This window comes from Nipponia nippon, unplaced genomic scaffold (genome assembly GCF_047370975.1).
Source record: "Nipponia nippon isolate SJK-2023a ecotype South Korea unplaced genomic scaffold, ASM4737097v1 scaffold_6, whole genome shotgun sequence".
NCBI lineage: Eukaryota > Metazoa > Chordata > Aves > Pelecaniformes > Threskiornithidae > Nipponia > Nipponia nippon.
Genome location: NW_028262380.1, coordinates 8,103,345 through 8,125,000, shown reverse-complemented (window position 1 = coordinate 8,125,000; position 21,656 = coordinate 8,103,345). Strand labels below are relative to the sequence as shown.

General features: G+C 40.3%; 1 protein-coding gene across 2 annotated transcripts in view; it reads right to left on the bottom strand.

Moving 5' to 3' along the window:
* Positions 1-20,767, bottom strand: part of UVSSA (UV stimulated scaffold protein A) — a 58,496-nt gene extending 37,729 nt beyond the window's left edge. For both annotated transcript variants that reach the window (XM_087736984.1, XM_087736985.1), the window contains exons 1-6: positions 20,487-20,767; positions 19,911-20,241; positions 15,469-15,589; positions 13,863-14,297; positions 12,580-12,689; positions 11,802-11,930 (exon numbers count right to left, since the gene is read on the bottom strand). In XM_087736984.1, the coding sequence (XP_087593110.1) occupies positions 11,802-11,930; positions 12,580-12,689; positions 13,863-14,297; positions 15,469-15,589; positions 19,911-20,241; positions 20,487-20,584 (1,224 nt within the window). In that variant the 5' untranslated portion in view covers positions 20,585-20,767. The remainder of the gene's footprint in view (positions 1-11,801; positions 11,931-12,579; positions 12,690-13,862; positions 14,298-15,468; positions 15,590-19,910; positions 20,242-20,486) is intronic.
* Between the last annotated feature and the right edge of the window lie 889 nt (positions 20,768-21,656).

Below are 21,656 nucleotides of genomic sequence, written 5' to 3'. Positions count from 1 at the left end.
ATAAGTAGTCACGCAACTGGTTGTTCCTCAGTAACCTGTCAAAGAACATGGGAAAAAAGGTCCTGTTCTCAAATCCATTCTAATTATCAGGCGATAGGAGGGAAGTCACTAACACAGTTTGGCAGTCTTACCAGGGCCACCTGGTAAGGGTGAACCACCTTCTCGCTGTCGCTGGAGGCTGGACCGTCTGGAGGGAGACCAAACAGGTTCCCAGACAGCAGAGGCTCCTTGAACCATCATTGCTCCTCAAGATGCATGGAGACGGGAAGTTTCTCCATTCAGTGTTATCTGCTCTATAATGCTAACATTTATTTATTTATTCATTTGTTTAAATGAATCATGGGTTTGCAAAACTATGTGTTTTTCTTTTTGTTTTGGTTTTTTTGTTTTGGCTTTTTTTTTTTTTTTTTTTTTTACATGGTAGTATTCCTGACTAGATATCTCACTGTGAGAGGAAATAGGATTTAGCTAGACAATTTCCAGATTCTTGGGCTGAACTTATTTGCACATGAGAATACAGTAAAAAAAAAAAAAAAAAAAAAGAGAGAAAATATACATGCATTACTTTCATTGTAATTAGATTTAGAACAATGCCTCCTCAATTCTCCTAGTTTCCATTAAAAACTTAAAGTAGTGCTGACTTTTCCAGCTAGACAAGTGCAATCAAACCATTTGCTCCCTAACTCATTAAAAAAAAAACTTGAAAAAACAGATGTTTCCTTATCAGTTTCCACCTTATTAAAAATACTGAAAACAAATATTGGATGCCAGTAGAAATGCAATTGTATCTTTTACTTTGGAGTCAACATTCCAAGAGCCTCCAGCTGTTAGTACAGCTCAGTGCAACCACGGCTCCAGTTAAATGCCTTGCTCATCCATCCCAACCAGTAACAAATGCAAAAACACCCTCCACCCACCACACAACACTTGGGAAGATGTAAAGAAAAGCCTTTGGTCCCTTTCCCAGTTTTATACAAATTGATTGCTACATTCTGTTAAGAGGATTTAAAAACCTGAGCCTCTGCAATCATAATTAAAGCAAGCAATAAAATGACTGAAATATACAATGCAATCAGTTTATAGGACTAGGTGTACAGCGTTTACTAATTATTTTAGAAAAAGAAGGAAAAGATAGCACATGAAGAAGTCATATCTACTTTCTAAAACACCACTCGCAAACTACAGCTGGGACCATTAAATAAATTTTGCATGGTCTAATTAACTTGGTTTGCAATCTCAATTACTTTTCACCCAAGAAATCACTTTTGTTCAGTTTTATGTGTGTCTGTTTCCCTTTTTTAAAAAAAAAAAAAAATGATGTAAGGCATCCTCAGACAAGTGAACTCTAAACTTCATTTGTCTTTCAGCAGGCTTGATGGCTATGCATTTAAAAACCCATTCTATCTTATAAACTAAAAATTAAATGTACTCAGCTGTGATGGTTGTCATTGCATCTGCTATTTATATGCTAATACCCTCACTGGAAGATCTTGCAAATTATTCCACCATGCCAATATCTCATGTGCATCTACTCAAAGCCAACTAAATATTTTTCTAGAGGCAGAAGATTTTGGTTAGGGAGCCAGAATATTTATTGCCATAGAACCTAGTTAAAGGGGCAACCTTAAGCAAATACATTTTTTATTCAATCGCAAGACAAAACATGCTTCAGTCATCTTAAATGAAATCTGGGGATATTCTATGTAAGCAAACACTGACTGGGTAGAAATAATTTCTTCAGTGCCCGTAATAGCAACTGAATAGTCAAACAGTGTATCTTACGTGTAAGGACTTTTACAAGTTCCTCCTTTTCCATCCTTTTATATTATCCAACGCAGGATGAAAAGGAAATAAATGCTGGCATTTTGACAGATTTCAGAACCCTGCTTGAGTTTTCCTGTGTGCAACACAAGGAAAACATAAACTACTAAAAGAGCTGTATTTATAGGGACCTCCCACACACACTCCCTCCCCTTTGCTCCATGATTTGAGCATAAATTCAAACCTAGATGACTGCAAATTAGATATGTGGTCCAGGCAAATCACATTTTATGTTTACCAGTAAAAGTATCACCGCTCGTTCGATTTGTAGTTGCTCAACACCACGTAGGCTACTTGGACAGTCTGACTTTTATTTAGTAAAGCACTTTTCACACTATTTCATAATTCCCAGAAGTTAGTAAAAATGCTTAAAGGGTTCCAGCCCAACAGTCAGCCTAAGTACAAAGCTGGAGAACCAGCGTACCTTGCTCCAAATTGCTTTAGTAATATAAGCTACCCAATGAACCAGTTTTTCTTTAAAGCAACCTAGCCACAGCCTATGAGTATTGTCACAGTCCTGGAGGTGCAAGCTTGAGGTTTACTCAAAGACTTATGCCAAAGCCCTCTCCATTCCAGCCAGTGATAAACAGGGCTTGGATGTGTACACTGGAAGGCCAGTAGTGCTGAGGCGCACTGCACAAAACCTGCGTTACTCTGTGTTACTAGCGACTGCATCTCTGGACCCTAGCAGGCTCAAGCTCCCAGATAAGCTTAGGAGGGGTTTTAATAAAAAGCAGCAAAAATGTACTCAAAGAGACCAGTAGGTCTTAAGGCCCAAGACAGTTCAAAAAACCTTGGATCTTAATGAATCATCGTTCGGGAGAACTTAGTATGTCCAATATACCCAATGGACTAGCACGTGCCTTTACAGTTTCACAGAGGGCAGCAAATAAAGGTAGTCTGGAAAACTGGTGCATTTAACAAAACTATTATCTCAGGAAGATATTGCAAGGCAAGTTTAGTACTTCTTTAGCAGTAACCACTTGAGATGTATCCTCAGATGTATTTTCATACCTCACTGCTTGGGATCCTACCATCCACCAAAATCAACAGTACTTGGTTGCATGAATGTTCTTAAACCTTAAGAAAGTACATTAAAAAGGCAAAGTTCTCTTGCATAATCCCGTATTCAGGGGAGGTGTAACAGTTTTACTCAAACTACTGAAGATCCCCAAGTTTCACAATGCCTTTCTTTCCACGTATCCCAAAGAGCTAAAACTGCTACCTTTCATTATTAATGCTAATAAAGTTCCCCAATGTAGAAAAAAAAAATGACTCCTACAAAATTTACCCTGACCACCTACATTTGATGCCTATATTTAATTTGTATCATCAAAAGTGACTGTAGTGTGTGTTAGTCCCTTAAATGTTTTCATGTAATATTTAAACAAAAATAAAGGTTGCATCTTACTTTTAGAAATACAGGAATGTACTTCTCCCATGCAGTTACTGTACAAACTTCAGGCACTACATCTTATTACACAGTAAAAAACTGATCTATTTTAACAGTATTTTTTTCATCCAGTGTTTCATTCACACTGGGAGGTGAGCTAATCATATATCACTCCATCAATTTGAGTCCTCTGATTAAGTAAAGATTGACCTTCATAATCGGATCTGCATTACCTGACATGGTTCAGTTACTGAAAGGGACAGTCTCACAATCTGGGCTTAATGCTGCTACAGAAATCTTCTTCTCTGGATTAGGTTCCAGTCAGTTCAGGCCCCTGCCACAACAGGAGCTCTATCGCTGGTGCAAGGGAGGCACTGGGAATCACCAGGGGAGGAAACAGAGGCAGGACTGGCCCTTTCGACTGCAGCTCGCATTTAGATCATCTTTAAGCCAATCATAAAATCACCACCGAAATACATACGCTGCTTCCCTGTTCAGCTCCCACAAGTAGTACAACAGCAACCTGTACAAAAAACCTGCCTGCTAAGAAGTTGGTAACTACATGAAACATGATGAAATTCTACCTGGTAGAATTTAATTTTTAATGTTTCAAGAACTGCAGAACAGATTAAGTCATTTTAACAAGAGAAGAGGCAAGCGTAAAATAGTCTTGCACACATTACCTGTGCCTTGAAAACCAAACTTGGTTTCTTCTTAACTCATGGATAACCGTGAGTAAGGAAACTCTGTGAAGTGCCTACCCAGTTTTTCATTCATCTTAACACAGAAGGAAAGGTTTGCAGGTTCAAAGACTGAGGTGTGATGAAGCCAGCAAAGCTACGAGCCAAGTGACGTGAAATCACGCTTAGAGTCCATACTCAGACAGGAACTTACCCAGGGCAGAGTTCCCAAGATGTTTCCCATTCCTAAAAGCAGTAGGAAAACCCTCATTTTTGTCACTAAAGGTGGCGGCAGCTGTCATACAGCCACTGTCAAGGCTACAAGCGTTACCCTGAACAGCCACTATACCTGCACTACCCCTCCCTTCTTTCTGGACTAACCATTTTCCTCTACAGAGTGTTCCCTGCACACCAGTCCAGATGAAATTGTTTAAAGCTGTTGTTTAAGGCTGTAGTGAGGTCCAGGACTGAATATATCCATTTCTGGACCAAAAAGTTGTTTTATGGTCTGATAACTCAAAGGTCAACCAAAAATACCTCTTCCTTTCCCCCTCCACAGAGAAGTCTTTAGGTTTTACAGAACCATAGAATCATTTACGTTGGAAAAGACCTTTAAGATCATCACGTTCAACCGTTAACCCAGCGCTGCCAAGCCCACCACTAAACCATGTCCCTAAGCACCACATCAACCCGTCTTTTAAATACCTCCAGGGATGGGGACTCAACCACTTCCCCGGGCAGCCTGTGCCAGGGCCTGACAGCCCTTTTGGTGAAGAAGTTTTGCCTAATATCCAACCTAAACCTCCCCTGGCTCTTCAGCTAGTCCAAGTTATCTATGAGACGACAAACAGTATTCCTATGACCCCTTGAAATATCTTACGCGATATTTTGGATTATTTAATTTCTTTATGATTCAGAGGCCTATACATGATAAAAGCTAAATTTTAGAGCTGAGGAGGGGGAAAATTCTCATTACTAGTCATTTTCTTTATAAAATTTTAGGAAACGTGATTTAACGTGATATAACAAGATTCCCATTAGCACTCCTTCATGCAAAAAAGTCCTGCTGCATTTGATGGATTACCACCTATTGCTTTGACCAGATCAAACTCATGCTACTAAAACTTTGTATCCACCACCAATGTATACATGCCCCTGTCTCATGATATAGTCTGCACACACATATACTGTAAAATCAGTAACTAAATGGCAGCTTACTTCAGTGATCGCATTTATGAATCAATCTGAACTACACATTTGTTCAAAATTATTTCAGATGCTGTATTTTTAACAGATAAATACACTTCTCAATTAAATAGACCTAATTTATTACAGGCAACAAGTTAACAAAATATCCTATGCAAGACGCACATAACCTTGCATATATTCCTGACTCTGGATTTTAAGCACAAAGATACCATTAGACGTGAACATATTTACTTTAATATTACTGCATTGACTAAATTTAAATGCGTTAGTATGTGTTCCAAGCCTGAAAATTTTCTTCCTTTCCCATTTTTATAAATACACATTTAGCAATGTACCTTTGTGAACCTCAAAAATACAGTCAATTCACTTCAATACACTGTTTCCCCTTGCAAGGTAGGACGGATAAAAAGCAGAAAGCAAATTTATATCTGCTACCTACAGAGTACGCACTGCTCAGTATTCATAGATGAATCAAGGGAGATGACCCTTCGGCCTGAAAAACTTAAATACTTAACATAAGGGTCAACTTGATGATAGAGACATCCTACTTTATTTTACACTCTATTAGAAGAGCTCCAAATTGCATTGTGCGACCTGCGAATCAGATAGGGATCAGAGGTCGTCACAGTGACAACTTTAAGAATTCATGGCTAGATCTGCATAACAAGATATTTTTAATAACTTTGTAACGGCGGCAGGCTGCATAGCCAGCGCAAAGCATAAAATACACCACAGCAACATTCAGCTCTAGAAAAGTAAAAAAAAAAAAAAAAACAACCAACCCACCACAACCATCACACTAGCTGATTAGAACACTTTAACAAGAGAGTACTGTTTTGAGGGTTAATGTTACAATGTTTTGTTTTATATCAGTCCTACATCCTGAAAAGACTTAAAAAACCTGAAAAGCTCTTTCAGCTGAAAAGCGATTACGAAAGACGTTTCACAGGTAGAAATAATTATCATATGATGATTAAAATGGGGGAGGAGGGAAGAGGAAGCATAAGCATCTATATGACTTATTTAATATTTTGTGTTTACTTTTACAGTTATGATTGACCTGGCTTTTTCAATAAATATTAGCTAGACAAAAAAAAAAGAAAGTAAAATGTTGCCTGAGCTACTACTTTGACCATAAAAGCATTATTAAACTTTATTTGTTCTGAACACATTACATGCTAATGATGTATACAATCTGCTAAAGGACTTCTTTAGGTATAATGCTGATTTAATTATCCAATATTCCTATATTTCTTTTAAGTTTTAGAAAACATACTAGCAATCAACATCAAGTTACTGTTCAAATCCCAACATTAAATGCTTCTGGTTTTCAAAGGGCAACTTTGTTAAGAGTTAGGGTTTTCGTTTGTGTGCAATTTAAAAGCATCACCTGGGGAAAAGACTTCTTTTACAAAGGCATCTCTCTTGCTCCTTGGCCTGGGTATGTTTTAGCAGATGTGGGTTCAGGCATGGTGAGGGATCGCTAAGGACAATTACTTACCCCCACCCAGAAACATCTTCTCTAAAATTAAGAAAAGAGGAAAAAAAGGAGGATGTGAGTACAAGAAGCTGTTAGAGAAAGCAGAAAGCAGTCAGCTGAACTGGATTCTCAATGGCTACAGAAAGCGGCAGAAAGAGAAAACAATACAGCCTTTGCTTTTGACCTAAAATTCAAGTGCGACTTTTATTTTTTAAAGCAGGCGCTAACTTAACTAAAAGATGGACTTATAAAAGAGCTGGTTATAAAGCTACAAAATGATTACGTAGAAATAACTCATTAGCACTGATAAAATGTCAAGCTGTAGTTGAAGATATGGAAAAAAAAAATCAGCAATAGTCTTGCAGCCAAGTAATTGGTAGAGCTCTTGGCTTAATTTATTACATATTAAAATTTTAATCTTTTTATGTATTAAAATATTTTAAGACTAAATTATGACCAGCAAATACTTAACTTGTAAATATAATCTGTAACAATTTTCTGACATCATTCTTTCAGAAAAAAATCTGACTTGTATTGCAGTAAGGTTTGGGGATCAGATCAGGTTCTGGACAACACAAGGACAGCCTTCTCCAAATCTAATTATTAATGGCATTATTGAATTCAACCAGATGTTTCACATGGATAAAATTAAGTACACGAATAAATCAAGATCCAAGCGCACGCTTAGATTTGACAGAAGACAAGGAAAGGTGAAACAAAAAGTAATGAAGACAGTTAATGAAAAAGTATATATCCTTGGTTGTTAATATAACTTGAAATTGAAAATTCAAAGTGTAATAGGCCTGTTAAACGATCACTCTGCTGACAGACAAATGGGCGGGATATTTCTCACATCATATTGCCTACGAGTTTCTATCTGTCCAAGTTTTAGCCAGCCTGAGTAGTAAACCTTTTACGGCTTCCCAAAGGTAATTACATATGAGATAAATATACTCTCAGTGTACAAAATATAGCTAATGAGCTACACTTCTATTAACAATGTGAGGACTTCAACTATTATCCTAATGGATAATCCTTTTTGGAAATCATGTAAGTGAAAGGTAGTGTGCAGGATTTAAAATACAGTACACACTTGTCCCCTCACAGCTTTTAAAACTGCAAGATCATTTGCATCTAATCAGCTGCAAATCAGACACTAAACAAGAAAAAAAAAAATCTAGTATTTTAAGAAAAAGAGGAACACATTAATAAATGAAACTATTTCTAACCAGCAAAAAACCTTTTTAAAGGAACATTTTAGCCATAAGTAAGTTACTTCCACAAAAGAATTAAACCTCTGGAAACAGGAATTGCTATTTAAACACCAATCTCAGCCAATAATTAGAACTGTACTTCTATAATAATTCATCTAAACAGAGTCAAGAATTAATTTGAACTGTCTCTGGTGTATTGCCGTTGGTGTCAGTTTACCTGGAAACACAGACTGAGATGATGGCTGGCTTTGGATAAAGGTGGTGTAGAGAAAAGTGTCGAGCATGCAGTATGCACTCCCTCTACTGGGCACTGAAATTATCCTATTCAGAGAAAGAAAGGGATATGTCCGAGCATCCAGGTACCGTGAAATAAAAGCCCTTTTACAGCTTCTGCCTTCTTTCCCCAGGTTCAGCTAAAACTCAGACTCACCGGAAAATGGATTTCAAAACTTCTGTTTATACTCTCCAAATACATTTCCTATCAGAAACGGACACCCGATTCACACCCCAAACAAGTGTTTAACTACAGGGAACACACCTTGTGCCAGCACACAAAAACTCATTTGCCTTTGACCAACACAGTAAGACTGTCATTTTTTGTCCATCCCCCACCTCTTTGAAAAAATAACAGCTCAGGAAGAAATGTCTTGATGACTTCTGATCTGCTGGGGGCACAGCAATGGCAAGAAGGAATGCGTGGTCTGGGCAGCTGGGATGTATTAACATTTATAAAATCTGCTGAAAGGGACTTGTTTCTAGACAGTCAAAGGATAACCTTTGCTCTTCTCTTCCCTCTCCTCCCACAGCTCCTGTGAGGTACGAGCAGAATTGTGCCATAGCCTACTTGTGTTCGCAGGGTTTAAGCGTTAGGTAAAAATGACGGCCCTCCTTATAATTGAGGCTTTCTGATGGTTTGAGTTCTTCACTATCACAGAGGAGAAAAGAAAGAGGTGGTCACATCTCATGTCACTATAAACCATTTTAAGTCCAAGTGTTTCACTGTATAAAGTTCTGTGCTTTTCTTCAAGTGACTTTGTGTAACCTACATAAAGTTCCCCTGTAGTTTGCAAAGCAGTGGGGCTTTTATATTTTTCAGTAAAGGCAAAAAAACTTCAGAGAAAATCTGTGCTAATTTTCTAACATGATCTGATTGCCTAAGGATGCTGCCTTGCCGACTAGTGCTCTGTGATCTGGAAAATGAAGCCAGAAACAATGGAAAGCATGGAGGTAATAGGGAGAACTGCCAGCAGCAGACACCTTCCTGCACCAGCCAAATGATTCTTCTGTGAAGGCAGGCCAGGTAAGCACCAACTTCTTCCTCTAAACGTAACTTACATCCAGCTACACTGCTGGTATATTCATATTGAGCTGTAGCATTAGGAATTACTCCAAATATATACGCCTTATTTGCATCTCAGCCATGTGCATGTATAACTGCTCAGCTAAACAAGAGTACCAATGACATGTGGCAATGGTAAGGGACTCCAGGACCTTCCCTCTTAAGTGGCAATTTAAATCTCTGCGGGATTGAGAGGTATAGTAGAGTTCATAGTGACAAATCTCCAGTTTCGGTGTCTCTCACTAAACCCTTCGCTTTATCAACTTTCTTGATCTCAATCTGAGGATGGGTAAAGCCTTTACTCTCCTCGTCCCCAGACAGAACAGAAACAAAGCACAGAATAGGACAGATGTAAAGGGGGGAAATTAAAGACCACAGAAGCACGGAGAACGAGCACAAAGAAAAACCAGAAGTCTGAGGAGAACGGGCAAGCCCAAGTCCCCAGCCGAGTTTCCAAGTCCCTATCATTCTGTTTTATACCCGCTGATAAAATAAAACCACTTTCTCTCTGAAGGTAAGGCTTGCCTATAGTGCAGGACCATAATTACACTTGAAATGAGCAAGTACACAAACAACTCACCTTTACATTCTCCAGCTAACAATATAGGTACCCCAGATTGCAGTCACTAGTTGCCAGGAAAACTGCTATCATATCCAAATGTAGAGATGTCACAGACCAACTACAAACCAGACAATTTACATGGGACCCTCTGCACTCAGACACCTTATTCACATTCTCTCTCTCTGATTACTAATTGCTCCCCTTCATTTCTAGGTGTGCTCATCTCTACACGAGCAGGTACAGCACTCACTGACTCCATGTGCTAACAAATAACATCCGTAACGCGCTGAGCTCTGTCGGGACAGGATGGCTGCGAGCCAGTGCTTTGAAGGACAAGCTGTCAGTACTTCTTCTCTGGGATCTAAAGATGCAGAAGATAGGAAAACTCTGGCATGGCAAGAACTATAGTTCCAATGACACAAGGATGTACAGACAGAAGCAACAACACATAACACAAGCAGCAATGCTGAATTAAAGAGGAGCTCTGTGTAGTGTTTCATATGCTGATATGTAAATATTTGACAGATGGGGATTTAATAATCATGGTCTAAGAGATGCTGTTTATTTTGTTCTATCAGACTCTTATTTTACCGTGTTTTTACATTTCAACCAAGTCATTTGACACACAAATAAAAGATAATTTATACAGTTTCCTTTTGCAGTACGAAGCTTTCTGTGTTCAGGTTATAAATTTAAAGTAACTCAGCACTAACACTAAATTTGGGTATTTTCCACTAGGGGAAAACCCTAGGAATAATTATATATTGTTTTCAATGCCTAAGTTAATACCTCAATCTGCATTGCTTCATTTTGAATGTATTCTTTGTGAGCACTGCTATGTATTTTCCTTTTTTTTTTTTTTTTTTCTTCTAATGATGGAATTTATTAGCTTTCAAACCTTATATAGATAGCATTGATCAATCTCCAGAAGTGGTAACAATACCACTTTAAATACATACACATGCACGCACACACACATGAAAATCAAGGCTTGAATGTCCTTTATATCTTGCAAGAAATATAGCAACCAATATTCCATGCAGAGATGCAGCAAATGAAGTCCTGTCAAGCAAATGGCAGGAATGACAGCAGATGTCTGGATTCCTTCATAGCTGGTTGCATAAAGGTAGCACGCATATTTCACTGGAGAAAAAAACCTCTGACAAGACAGTCTTTCAGTACTTTTCATTCAGAGTTGGCATTTTTGACTGGTGTGGTACATCAGTAGGTATTAAGGTGATGAACCAGATTAATCTTGATAAAGCTTCATTTGCACAATGAAAGCAAAGTCTACAACACTCAGTCATGGCTAAATGAGGCTACCACAATTTAGTCCAAGGTATAACGTCCAGATCAAATTCTTACGATCTAGTCATAAACCAGACTTTACCCTGGACATTGACCCAAAACACTTATTTTCATGTCAAGCTATGCAATAATTTTGTTTGATCGCAACCAACAGAAATGACTATTATGCAGCTTTGCTTTTTAGCTACATAAACAAGCCATAGACTCCTTTTTGGATCTGAAAAAAGTATTTGATCTTTCAGCCTCTGTTTATTCACAAGTTTCACCTATTTCACAAAAACTGAAATATATTTTCACAGTTTAAAGCTTTACATAACAACTAATACTTTTAAGATATCCTCAATCACATTACATGCTCACTAGAGAGAGTAAATGCTCCAAAGCAGAAACGTGATTTTCCTGAATTGTGAGACGCTAGCATACTTTAGCAAGTGTAAAAGAACACAAGTAATACAGTGTTAACTGAGAAATATGCACGAAAGAAGCTGAGGACATAGTGTTACACATAAAGAAACTCAGAGTGAACAAAAACTGAACTTAACCACTTCCCTATCCTAAACAACAACAGCACTGCCTTACATGGTTTTGTCTAATAAGCATGCCCCTGGCATACTATACAGGTGTTCAGCACAGCTTCCTTGAGTGAAGCTACAACCAGCTGAATTAGTGTACTTTTCAATAAAACTTGTGTTGAAAAGTTTCCCAGATTAAGGCTTAAGAGAAAGTGCATTTTTTGTATACACGGTAAGCATTACTAATGGTCCCTGTAGTAAAACAGAATTTTAAGAAACTCACCACTTTTCTTTTTCTCGCTTTAAAGGAAATGTTCATTTCCTTGTATTTCTTCATAGCAGTCTCCAATTTATTCTTAAGATCAATGGCACATCTTAGCCGATCATCATTTATTCCTGCTCTGGTAAATAACTGCAAAGCAAGAAATCAACATTCTTATTCTTTTTTCCAGACACCTGAGCCAAAAAACATTTTCGGTTTTCCTTCATAATTGATGAAGCAACATTGTCACAAATTCCTTTATTTTACAAGTAACAATTAGCGAAGCCACTTCTTTTCCCATCTAGAATATAAAAGCTAATAGCAACTACTAAAGACAAAGAAAGAATGAACAGCTGGTATAAACACCTCCTGAGAGTGTCCTTCTATAGGCCAAATTCCATGCCTGAGGCTCCTGAGCAGTACTATCAACTGACAGAAAGGACATACTGTCTTTCTGATACAGGCATGTCTGACAACAACAAGCTGTGTTTTACTTTAAATCTTTGCAAAAAGAAGCTCCATTTTACTGTATCTTTAAAAAAAAAAAAAAGTATGACTGTAGGTAGCATACCTAATGCTGAGGGCCATCAAACAAGTTATGTAGCTCCTGTAGTCTCCTTTTGTCCACCCCTACTGAACTAGAGATCTTTTCTGTTTACGCCAGTGTTTCTTCAACCTTAATTTCCTTTTTGCTCACTCTCCCTCAAGATTTACTGTACCCCTGTCCTTCTTTTTACATATATATATATATATATATTTAAAAAAAAAAAAAGGAAAAAAAATTGTCTCTTTATCCCACCTGAATCCAGGACTGCACAGAAGGCCAGAACTTATTTCTGAGGAGTTTGTGAGCATCCATGACATTGTTTATTATGGCAGTATTATCTTCATTCTCATGCACTTTTACATCTGCTCAAAACAGGGGGAAAAAAAGAGTTAGTGCGTGATGTTCATAGTATCTTTACTACAGGAGCTAAAGAAGCTAAGCAAAAGAAGTAGACATGAACCTTTCTAAAATATTTGATCACTTCAGGGAAAGTTACAAACATCAGAATGTTTCTCTGTTCAGCACTCATTATTCTACTGTTATCCACACATTCAAAAACATCAGAGGAAAAGCTTTCAGCCTAGTGATGACAGAAAGAGTTGTTAAGCCATCACTACTAAGGAATCACTAAGTAAACCACAGACAAGTGCAGTCTTACTATTTACATTACATCTTGTCCTAAGTTCCAAACAATGAACTGGGCCTTACTGCACCAGTTTCTCCATATTCAGTACCAAAAAAAATCCCTGCCGCAGCGGCAATAGGGACTTGATTGTCGAAGAAGCCAAGTACGCCACTACTCAAGTAAAAGTTGTACTTTTCACCTGTTAGTCATTCATAAGCCCCACAGATGCATTTCCAATTCTGTCGTCTGCAAGTATAGAAGTAGATACCTGCCTTACTGGCTGTTTGCACGTGAAATTCCACTAGCACAGTATTTGTAAAAGACTTCACTTAGACTACCAAAACACAAACCAGCCTAATTTTTCTAGAAGTAATTCATATTAGCAAAGTTATATAAAAAAAGCATAATCATAACCCTTAAGACTTCCTAGCAAAACTCTACTTATTACTTCTTGCAAGTTGTCAGTAGGAAGGAAAAAAAAGTTTATGAAACAGCCAACTGCAAAATTTTCAAATTAGCAGCTTATACCCTAGCTATAGAGAGAAAGAAAGAGATGAACCCTGAAGCACACGGAAAATAAAACTAGATAGTGTAAACAGATTATAATTTTTTTTTTAAACACAAGAAACTCATCTTATTCCAGGTACTATGAAGTGCTGCAATATGGTTACAACAACCAATACAAAAGTTCAATCTTATAAAGTAATTAATAAAATCTGTAAATCACATACAGGGACACCCAAACCTAAGAATGGTTACTAGATGAACCAGAAACAGAAAAGGACTCCAAAATAAATGCTGTTCAGGAACCCCAAGCATTTAAGACATAGGAAAAAAGAAAAACCCAGAACTACCAAGTACTTCAGACAAATACTGTCTCCAGCTATACGTAAAAAAATTTTCCAGGTACCTGTGGAGATTTCAAGGTCTAGAGTATACTTATGCGAAACAAGCCCATGGTTCCTAACAAAAGTCTGGTAATCATCATCACTGAGCGCAGGGACACCAGATTGAACTTCCAAGCATGCGTCTCCATCTAATTCTTTCTGCTCAGGCTTCTCCTCTTTCTCATCTAACTCTTTGTTTTGATCAGTTCTAACACACTGAGAAACAGAAAGAACGTCCTTGCTGCAGCATGGCTGTTCATCATCCATGCATCCAAAAGAGGACTGGTTCACTTCCATCTGGGAGGGCAAGGGGGATGCAGGTCTATCCTCATTAGCAGTCATTTGTCTGTTGGGTTCCAGTTCCACGTCATTCACAGTGAAGTCGAAAGGATCTGGCATCAGAAGCCGGAAACAGTTTTCCATCTCTGTCAGCGTGTCGGTAACCTCTTGGGACATTTCTGTCAAGAGAGAATTGTTTTAGAATATTGTTAAACACTGTAAAATACTAATGTCTCTGGAGCAGACACAGATTTACAAAACAAATATGACTGCCAAAGGGGTAATTCATTTATCCAGTAATCAGCGGTAATTTATCCATACAGATCTTTCTCTGCTGCAGAAACTGTCCTTGTAGAAGTGACAATACTTTTCTTAAGCACGAAATCTAGAATTTCCTGAGCAAGGAATTTAGAATCAGCGTTCCTCCTTTCCCTGTCTTCTCTAAAATTTCACTACGCAAAGATAACAAAGACGTCATCGAATTTGAAGGAGAACAAGGTTCAATTAGGATATTCTTAGTGATGTGGGTGGGTATTCATTCTACAGCCATGAACGTTGTAGTTGCTTGTAGGCGTAGCCATGAATATACGCTATTGCTCAAAAAGATGCTACCAATAAAAGTGACTTTAAGAAGGTTACATCTCTTTAAAATTCCACCCTCATGCATGAAACTGTTTCCAGCATGCAGAATAAACACAGACACAAATGCACGCATTGCATAAGCCAAAGTAATTTAATTAAATAACCCTTTGCAACTGAAACATAATATACTTACTATCTCTGTTCTTCTTTCGTATTACAGAAATATGTTTGCTATGTACATATTGCTTAGAGATTCAGCCCCCAGTTAAGACACATTTCTTAGCAGCAGTACGATACTTTCCATAGATATCCTACACTGCATCCAGGACTCCTGTGCTGACCACTGTCTATACTCCTGGAACACGATGACTCTATCTACAATCAAGGTCATCAGCCAACAAGGTATTGAGAAGTCTGTGCCTAGTCATAGACACAGAAATTAAGCCACTAGCTCCAAAAAGTCTCCCGATGTGCTTGCTTGAGGTTATGCATTCATACTTTATTGAATTACAGACCAGACCTTGCTCAATTTTTTTTTAAATCTCTTCACACTACCTGAGCTCACAGGACCATCACTTGTTTACCCTGGTATTCATTAGGTGAGAGAGACAGAGGCTCAAGCTCTAACAAATGTACTATTCCCGCCCTCTGTGGTCAGCTACTAATTGGGTAGCTATTCTCTTAGAATTTGTTTTACATAACCTTAAAAAAGATTGCTTTAAAAATGAACAAAAAACCCAAAACACCAAAAGAGCCAAAGCAACTCACCTTCCATTTCTTTCTCAGCTCTTTTGGCTTTTTCTTTGTAAATGTTATCCAATCGTTTTTGCTTCTCCTCTTCCCTCCTCCTTTCAGCCACGGTTCTGGCATGCACATCTTGAAAATCCACCTAAGGAGGAAATGAAGAAAAAAGTATAACATTCCTTGTAAGAAATATATAGAAAATCCATTTCCTAAGATCCTTATCTGTGGTGAAAAATCCTCCAACGTCAGTGATCAGCCAGAAGCTCAGCAGTACTTCCTTTTATCTCTTCTCCTCCGAGAATCAATAACTACAGTAATTCTGAATGGAGTTTTTACTTCTACTAATAAGGGACTGCTGAGAATCAGCGGCTTTCAGAAAGGAATCATAAGGTAGAAAACCAAAATGCTTAGATTTCCGCATCTAAATTGCAGGAATAAACTAGGCTTTGGGAGACCTCTGTCACAGCACTGGAGACGTGGGGTTAGGGAGGATGGACAGGAAGAGACTACACAGGGTAAGTACTCAAATTACTTGAAAATGTCACACTAGGTCCACTATTAGTAAAGGAAATTTAGGAAAATTTGTAAACACTATTACCACAAGTATACATATCACCTACTGAAGAACTTTGTAAGCAAGGAAAGTAGAAGAGAAGACAGTCAAATTCATTTAAAAAGACCAAATTTTGGATTTTACAATTACATTTGTTGGATCTGGGGATTGAGGGAAAGGTTATCATTCAGTCTCACTTTACTTTCCTATGACTAAAATATAAACATAAATCTGAGTGATTCAAAACACTGTTTCTTAAAATATTTCCAAGGTTGTTTTTTTTTTTTTAGTTTGTTCTTAGAAGGGCTTGAAAATGCAAATATTTTTCACTTCTATTTTAAGGAAAGGAGTCTTGATTGTGTTATTGCATAAGGAAACGCCTTCACAAAACACAGTATTTCCTTTTGGTTGCTACCACATAACTGTCATTAACTTCAATACAGAGTACTTTGAGTGCTGAGCAAGCCTCTACTTCGCTGCTCATCAAGTCCGCAGACTCTCTGGTGCTATGTCTATATGACAAGCACCCATTGAACATTTGTTGTTATTGCCACTGCTAGATGATAAAGCCTGTCAACATAAAGTAACAGTTCCCAGATACTGACATCCTACACCAACATTTTGGAGCCACACAAGAGTAAAACAGTGCAGCCGAATCTCACTTATGAGGTACAGGTCGAGAAAACATTGAGAGCATTCTACACAGGACAAGTAAGTCTCACTTTCTATCTGGTCTCAGAAGAGCTCTCCTGTAATACATACATGCACTTACTAGCCACAGGGCAAGCAAACCAAGTAGTATATCCTACAACTGAAGCTTGTGTATTTTTTGCACAATCAAGAATTTTGTTGGTCTCTCATCTCAAAATTACAGAAACTTTTTTCATATTTGTTCAGCATTAAGCAAGTAGGTAACTCCATTAAACACTAGGGAAGTTAAAAAACAAATGCTTGAACTCGGGCTTAACCATGTGCTAAAGTAAAGTGTCTTGCTATATAAATGTTCCTGCTGCTGAATAATCCCTACAGCGTGCGAGAGGCCTTAAGGTTTTTACAAGTATTATTTATGCAAACACTTTAAAGACAAATGGCTTTTTTATATATAAACCTCTAGGAGCAAAGGGATACTTCAGCTTTCACAGAAACTGGCATGGAGAGTCTCCATTGGTTTAGGAAGAGAGGCACAGAAGCAGCTCTTTTTTTATTGGGGAACGGGGGGCCAGACAGAAGGTAGGGAAAAGAGCTAGTTTCACAACCTATAGCAGCATGTGGATCACCAGCATGAGCTTCTGGGTTTTCAGGATCTCATTTTTCTACCAAGTTCGCATAGCTCTCCACACAGTAGCAGGAGAAACAGATCCTCCCAGAGAGCAACATCACCCTCAAAAATGGAACACAGATACAGAACCCAGGAACCACAGCTACCATTTCTAGGCGGTCAGATTGGACTTGCCCAAAAAAACAGAGATAGCTAGAGCTTCCTCGATCACAACTTCTGCCTCATACCAGAATACCTAGAGTCATTTGCCCATTCTTTCTCCTTCTGTGTCCCAAAAGGACCGGCCACACGCTGCTCTGCTGTGTTGTTTCATACTTCAGCACCTGGCCAGGTGCTCCTTTTACAAGATCTGCCAAACCATCATGGTTTGCCACAATAATGAGAGCACGCCTCACATACTAAATACCTATCACCAGCCAAGTCCACAACACAAAAGCTTTGAGTTGCCCAAAATAGGGCACACCGGTCTTTTACAGAAGCTTCACAAGACCAGAACAACTCAGGGCCTGAGTCACAGAGGTGCGCACAGACTCATTCGCTACCTGGGGTCACCACTAACTCAGAAACGTGGTCAGAAAACATCTAACCTCATTTAGGTGATATGGACTGAGATCAGAGTTGTTCTGCCTCCGTATTGGTGCTGGCTACATGAAGCCTTTTACCATTGGTCTGCAATTATGGAACTGGATGTGATGGGTTGCAAACAATTGTTCTTGATTTAAAGGGTGTAAGTAGTGGTCCTAGACAACTACTGCAACTTTTGGGAAAATACTGAAGTACGGCAGTAAAATACTCTATATTGAGCTGCTTAAAATCCTGTTCACTCCACAACTGCAGCTCACTCTGTAATTCCATCCATCCATGCATTCCTCAAATGCAAAGACACTATAATACGACTCAGTTGAATACATATGCAAACATTTGGAAATATTTGAATTTTTTTTCCTTTTCTTCTTTTTTTAAACTTTTGAGACAGAAGTTTGAAAACAATTATTTTCAGGTATACTGAAATATTGTTCGTTCTTGAAGTCAAACATTTATATAGGTACCTACTTGGTATCTACAAATATAGACCTACTCACATTAAAACAGGCGGTAGCTTTCCAGGCTTACAGACTAAAAGGGCTACAGTTGTCATCTTCTGACCAACTGTTTATAAGGTGATTTTGGTGATAATAAAAAAAAGAAACAATCAACAACCACAAACCACACAGCGAACATTCCTGTCAAGTTGCCCTGTACTACTGTGCCAAACCTGTAATACAGAACAGCAAATGTGCTTTACTTGTAGGAGGTACAAATGCCTCCTCAAACCTTTTGGTTGCTTCTAACACTTCAAGTATTAAGTGGGCAAAAGGCCAGTTAAGTCACTTGGCTCCTCTCAACTCTTTAAGTACAAGAGTTAATGAAACTACATTGAGATTGTTTCTATTGGTACGAACGTTTCTAGAAGTACTTAAATTCAGCTGCTCTAGAAAATAGTACAGCCAACCTTGCTGGGTAGCTTAGTATCATCAACAGAGTGATCCCCCAGTTGTAACTGGGGAGCAGCCATTACCCACAGGGGCCCAAACTTCAGCACACTTGCCGTACACTTGCGCGTTCAATCAGCTGAATCTGTATTATGTGCTAAAGCTCCCGCGCCTCAGCCTTGCATTTCTCCTTGTCATTTTCATTTAGGTTTTTTTTTTTCCTTTATTAAACAAGACAAGAAGGAAGGATTCAAGACAATCACCTGTTGTGAGCAGATGCCAAAAATTGGACAGAAAAAGAACACAGTACAATAAATAACACAAGTAGGGTACACTAGTAGCTTAGTATGAAACCAGAACAACAGAAATACATCATGTATCACAAAGGTTTTTGATCTACTGTTAGGAACACTGAACACCTGCCTTTCTGAAGAGAAAGAGAATCAATATGTTTATCGAAAGCCTGATATTATCATTGTAGGTACTGTGACTGCTAGAATAGTGCTCCCAATTTCACCGTTTGCACCTCAGAAGAGGTACTAAAGGAGAAGAACGTTCAAAACGTACTAACTTGAAGCCTAGAAGGGAGAGCTTGAAAGCAAGTGTTTACATACAAGAAATTCCTCTAAAATAAAACTTCTTGTATGACACACAGCAACACTGCAGCTGAGAGGGGCTAGCACCTACACTTACTGTCATGGTCCCGCAGTGAAAGGACGCTAGAACGAGACAGCTCAGCACAGAAATCAGGATAGTTTAAACTTGCCTAGAAAGACTTAGTAATTTAAACTTTCATAGAAAAACTTACTAGCTGATTATCCTCAGTTTAAGGTGCAACCATTATTTCCCTTCTAAAAAGACTGGACTTTGGGGCTTCAGGTAGGAATCAGTGGGTAAAAGCCTATTGGCGAGCAAGACTTTTTGCACCCTGAGAAAAGGCTAGTTGAGCCCAGCTCTGTGTACGAGCCTGGGGGTTTTAGAACTTTACAATACTCCAAGACAACAAAAAGTTTGGGGTTTGTTTTTCAAAGACCACCTTCAACAGGATGCTAGAGACAACGTCATTTCCAACTGTTTTTCTTTTATATTTATCGGTTTCCTCGCTTTAAACATCTGGCAATCATCACCTAAAAACACACACAGAAGGAAAGATGCAGAGTACCTTCTTATTCTGCTTTAAGAAGTGGTATCCCAGAGAAAGCTTCTTGTAGGCCTCTCCATACTTCTCGTGCCAGTCTTGCACGGACTTAATGGCCGCTTTCCTCAGTTTCTGTGCCACCTCTCTGGGCGGGGGGAGAGGCTGCTCATGGTCTATCCCCACCGTGAGCTCCAAGAACTCTTGGAAGTTGGAAATAATGAGCGTCCGGAACTGATGGGATCTGGTGAACAACTCCTGCACGATCTGGAAAGCCGAGAAGCGCATCTCGGCGTGCTCCTCGTTGAGCCGCGTCATCAGCAGGTGATAGGCATGGCTGATGTGGTCCTCTGAAGACCTGAGAAAGGAGAAATGAACAAATAAAAGGACGGGGAGTTAGTTAAAAGGAGGTTTAGCACATAAAAACACAACTTTAAAAAAAAAATTATTTTAAATTTTAAACCAGCAGCCTCCGTGCTGGCAGCAAGCTGTGCCCGGCGCAAAGAGCAGGCCCCAGGCCGGCCCTGGGGGCAGCCTCCGGGGAGGCAGCGAGGCCCGGCGCCCCCCCAGCCCGCCCCGGCGGGGCGGCTCCGCCGGCCGTACTTGCAGATCTTCTTCAGCTCCTTCATCCTGCCCGGCTCCAGCCGCGGCTCCCCCGAGGTGGTGAGCTCCTCCACCAGCTCGGCGAGGCGCTGGTCCATCTCCCCCGGCGGCGAGACGCCGAGCTGGCGGGACAGCCGCCGCGCCGAGCCCCTCAGGCCCGGGGAGCCCTGTCAGGGTACCGGGAACCGGCGCCGGGCCGGGCCGGGCCTCCGCGCCGCCATTGCCCGCCCCGCGGCGGGTGGTACCGTCCTCACACCCCGCCTCCGCTTCCGCGCCGTGATGTCACGTGACGTCACACCAGCCGGAAGCGCGGATAGGGGAAGGCCTTAAAGGGGCCGCGCCTCGATTGGGGCGGGGGGGGCGGTGTTAACCCCTTGTTGTCCGCAGGGGCGCAGGGGCTGAGCCCTCTTGCAGGGCTGCACCCGCCCCGGGAGGCGAGCGGCCTCCACAAAGCCGCCGAGCCCGGCGGGGAACGATGGCCGCCCGCCACGCAGCGCCCCGTTCCTACAAACCTACTTAGGGTATTTCCAAAGAATCGCTCAAAAAGGCAGTTTTGGGGGCAAAGGAGGCTACGGCCTGGCCTGGAGGGGCAGGCGCAGGCCTGTGACGACGGGGGAGGCACCAACGGCCGGGTGCTGAGGCGATGGCGACGGCGACGGCGAGGCGCTGCCCCTCGGAGACCCCCTGGGCGAAGGTGGTGGCGGGCCAGGCGTGGGGAGCGGAGCCCCCCGGCCTTCACGCCTTACGACGGGGCTTCCTCAGAGCTGTGAGGGCAGGCAGACCTTCGGCCTCCCTCTTCTTCGCCCCGCCTGCTGCCCTTTCCCTCCAAGAAGCTAATACTGGGCAGGAGATGAAGCGAGGAAGGCAGGGAGCCAGGCCCTCATTCGTGGCACCCTGTAACCCGTCCTCGCCTCACTTCGGCATCGGAAAGTGAATTTTCTTGAGTAGCTGCAGCTACACAGAGCCTGGAGGGTCTACAGAGTCTTTCACAGTATCTTCTCACGTGGGATCTGTCAACACCAGATTTGAGTTTATCATGGATTTATAGGTTGCAGATGGATAAGGAAGGAGCAAGTAAGCAAGCGCAGTCCAGCCTTCGCTACCCAAAACTACAGTATTTTTTTCTCAGTGCTTTATCACATTTGGCTTCCAGTGGTATAAATGATGGAT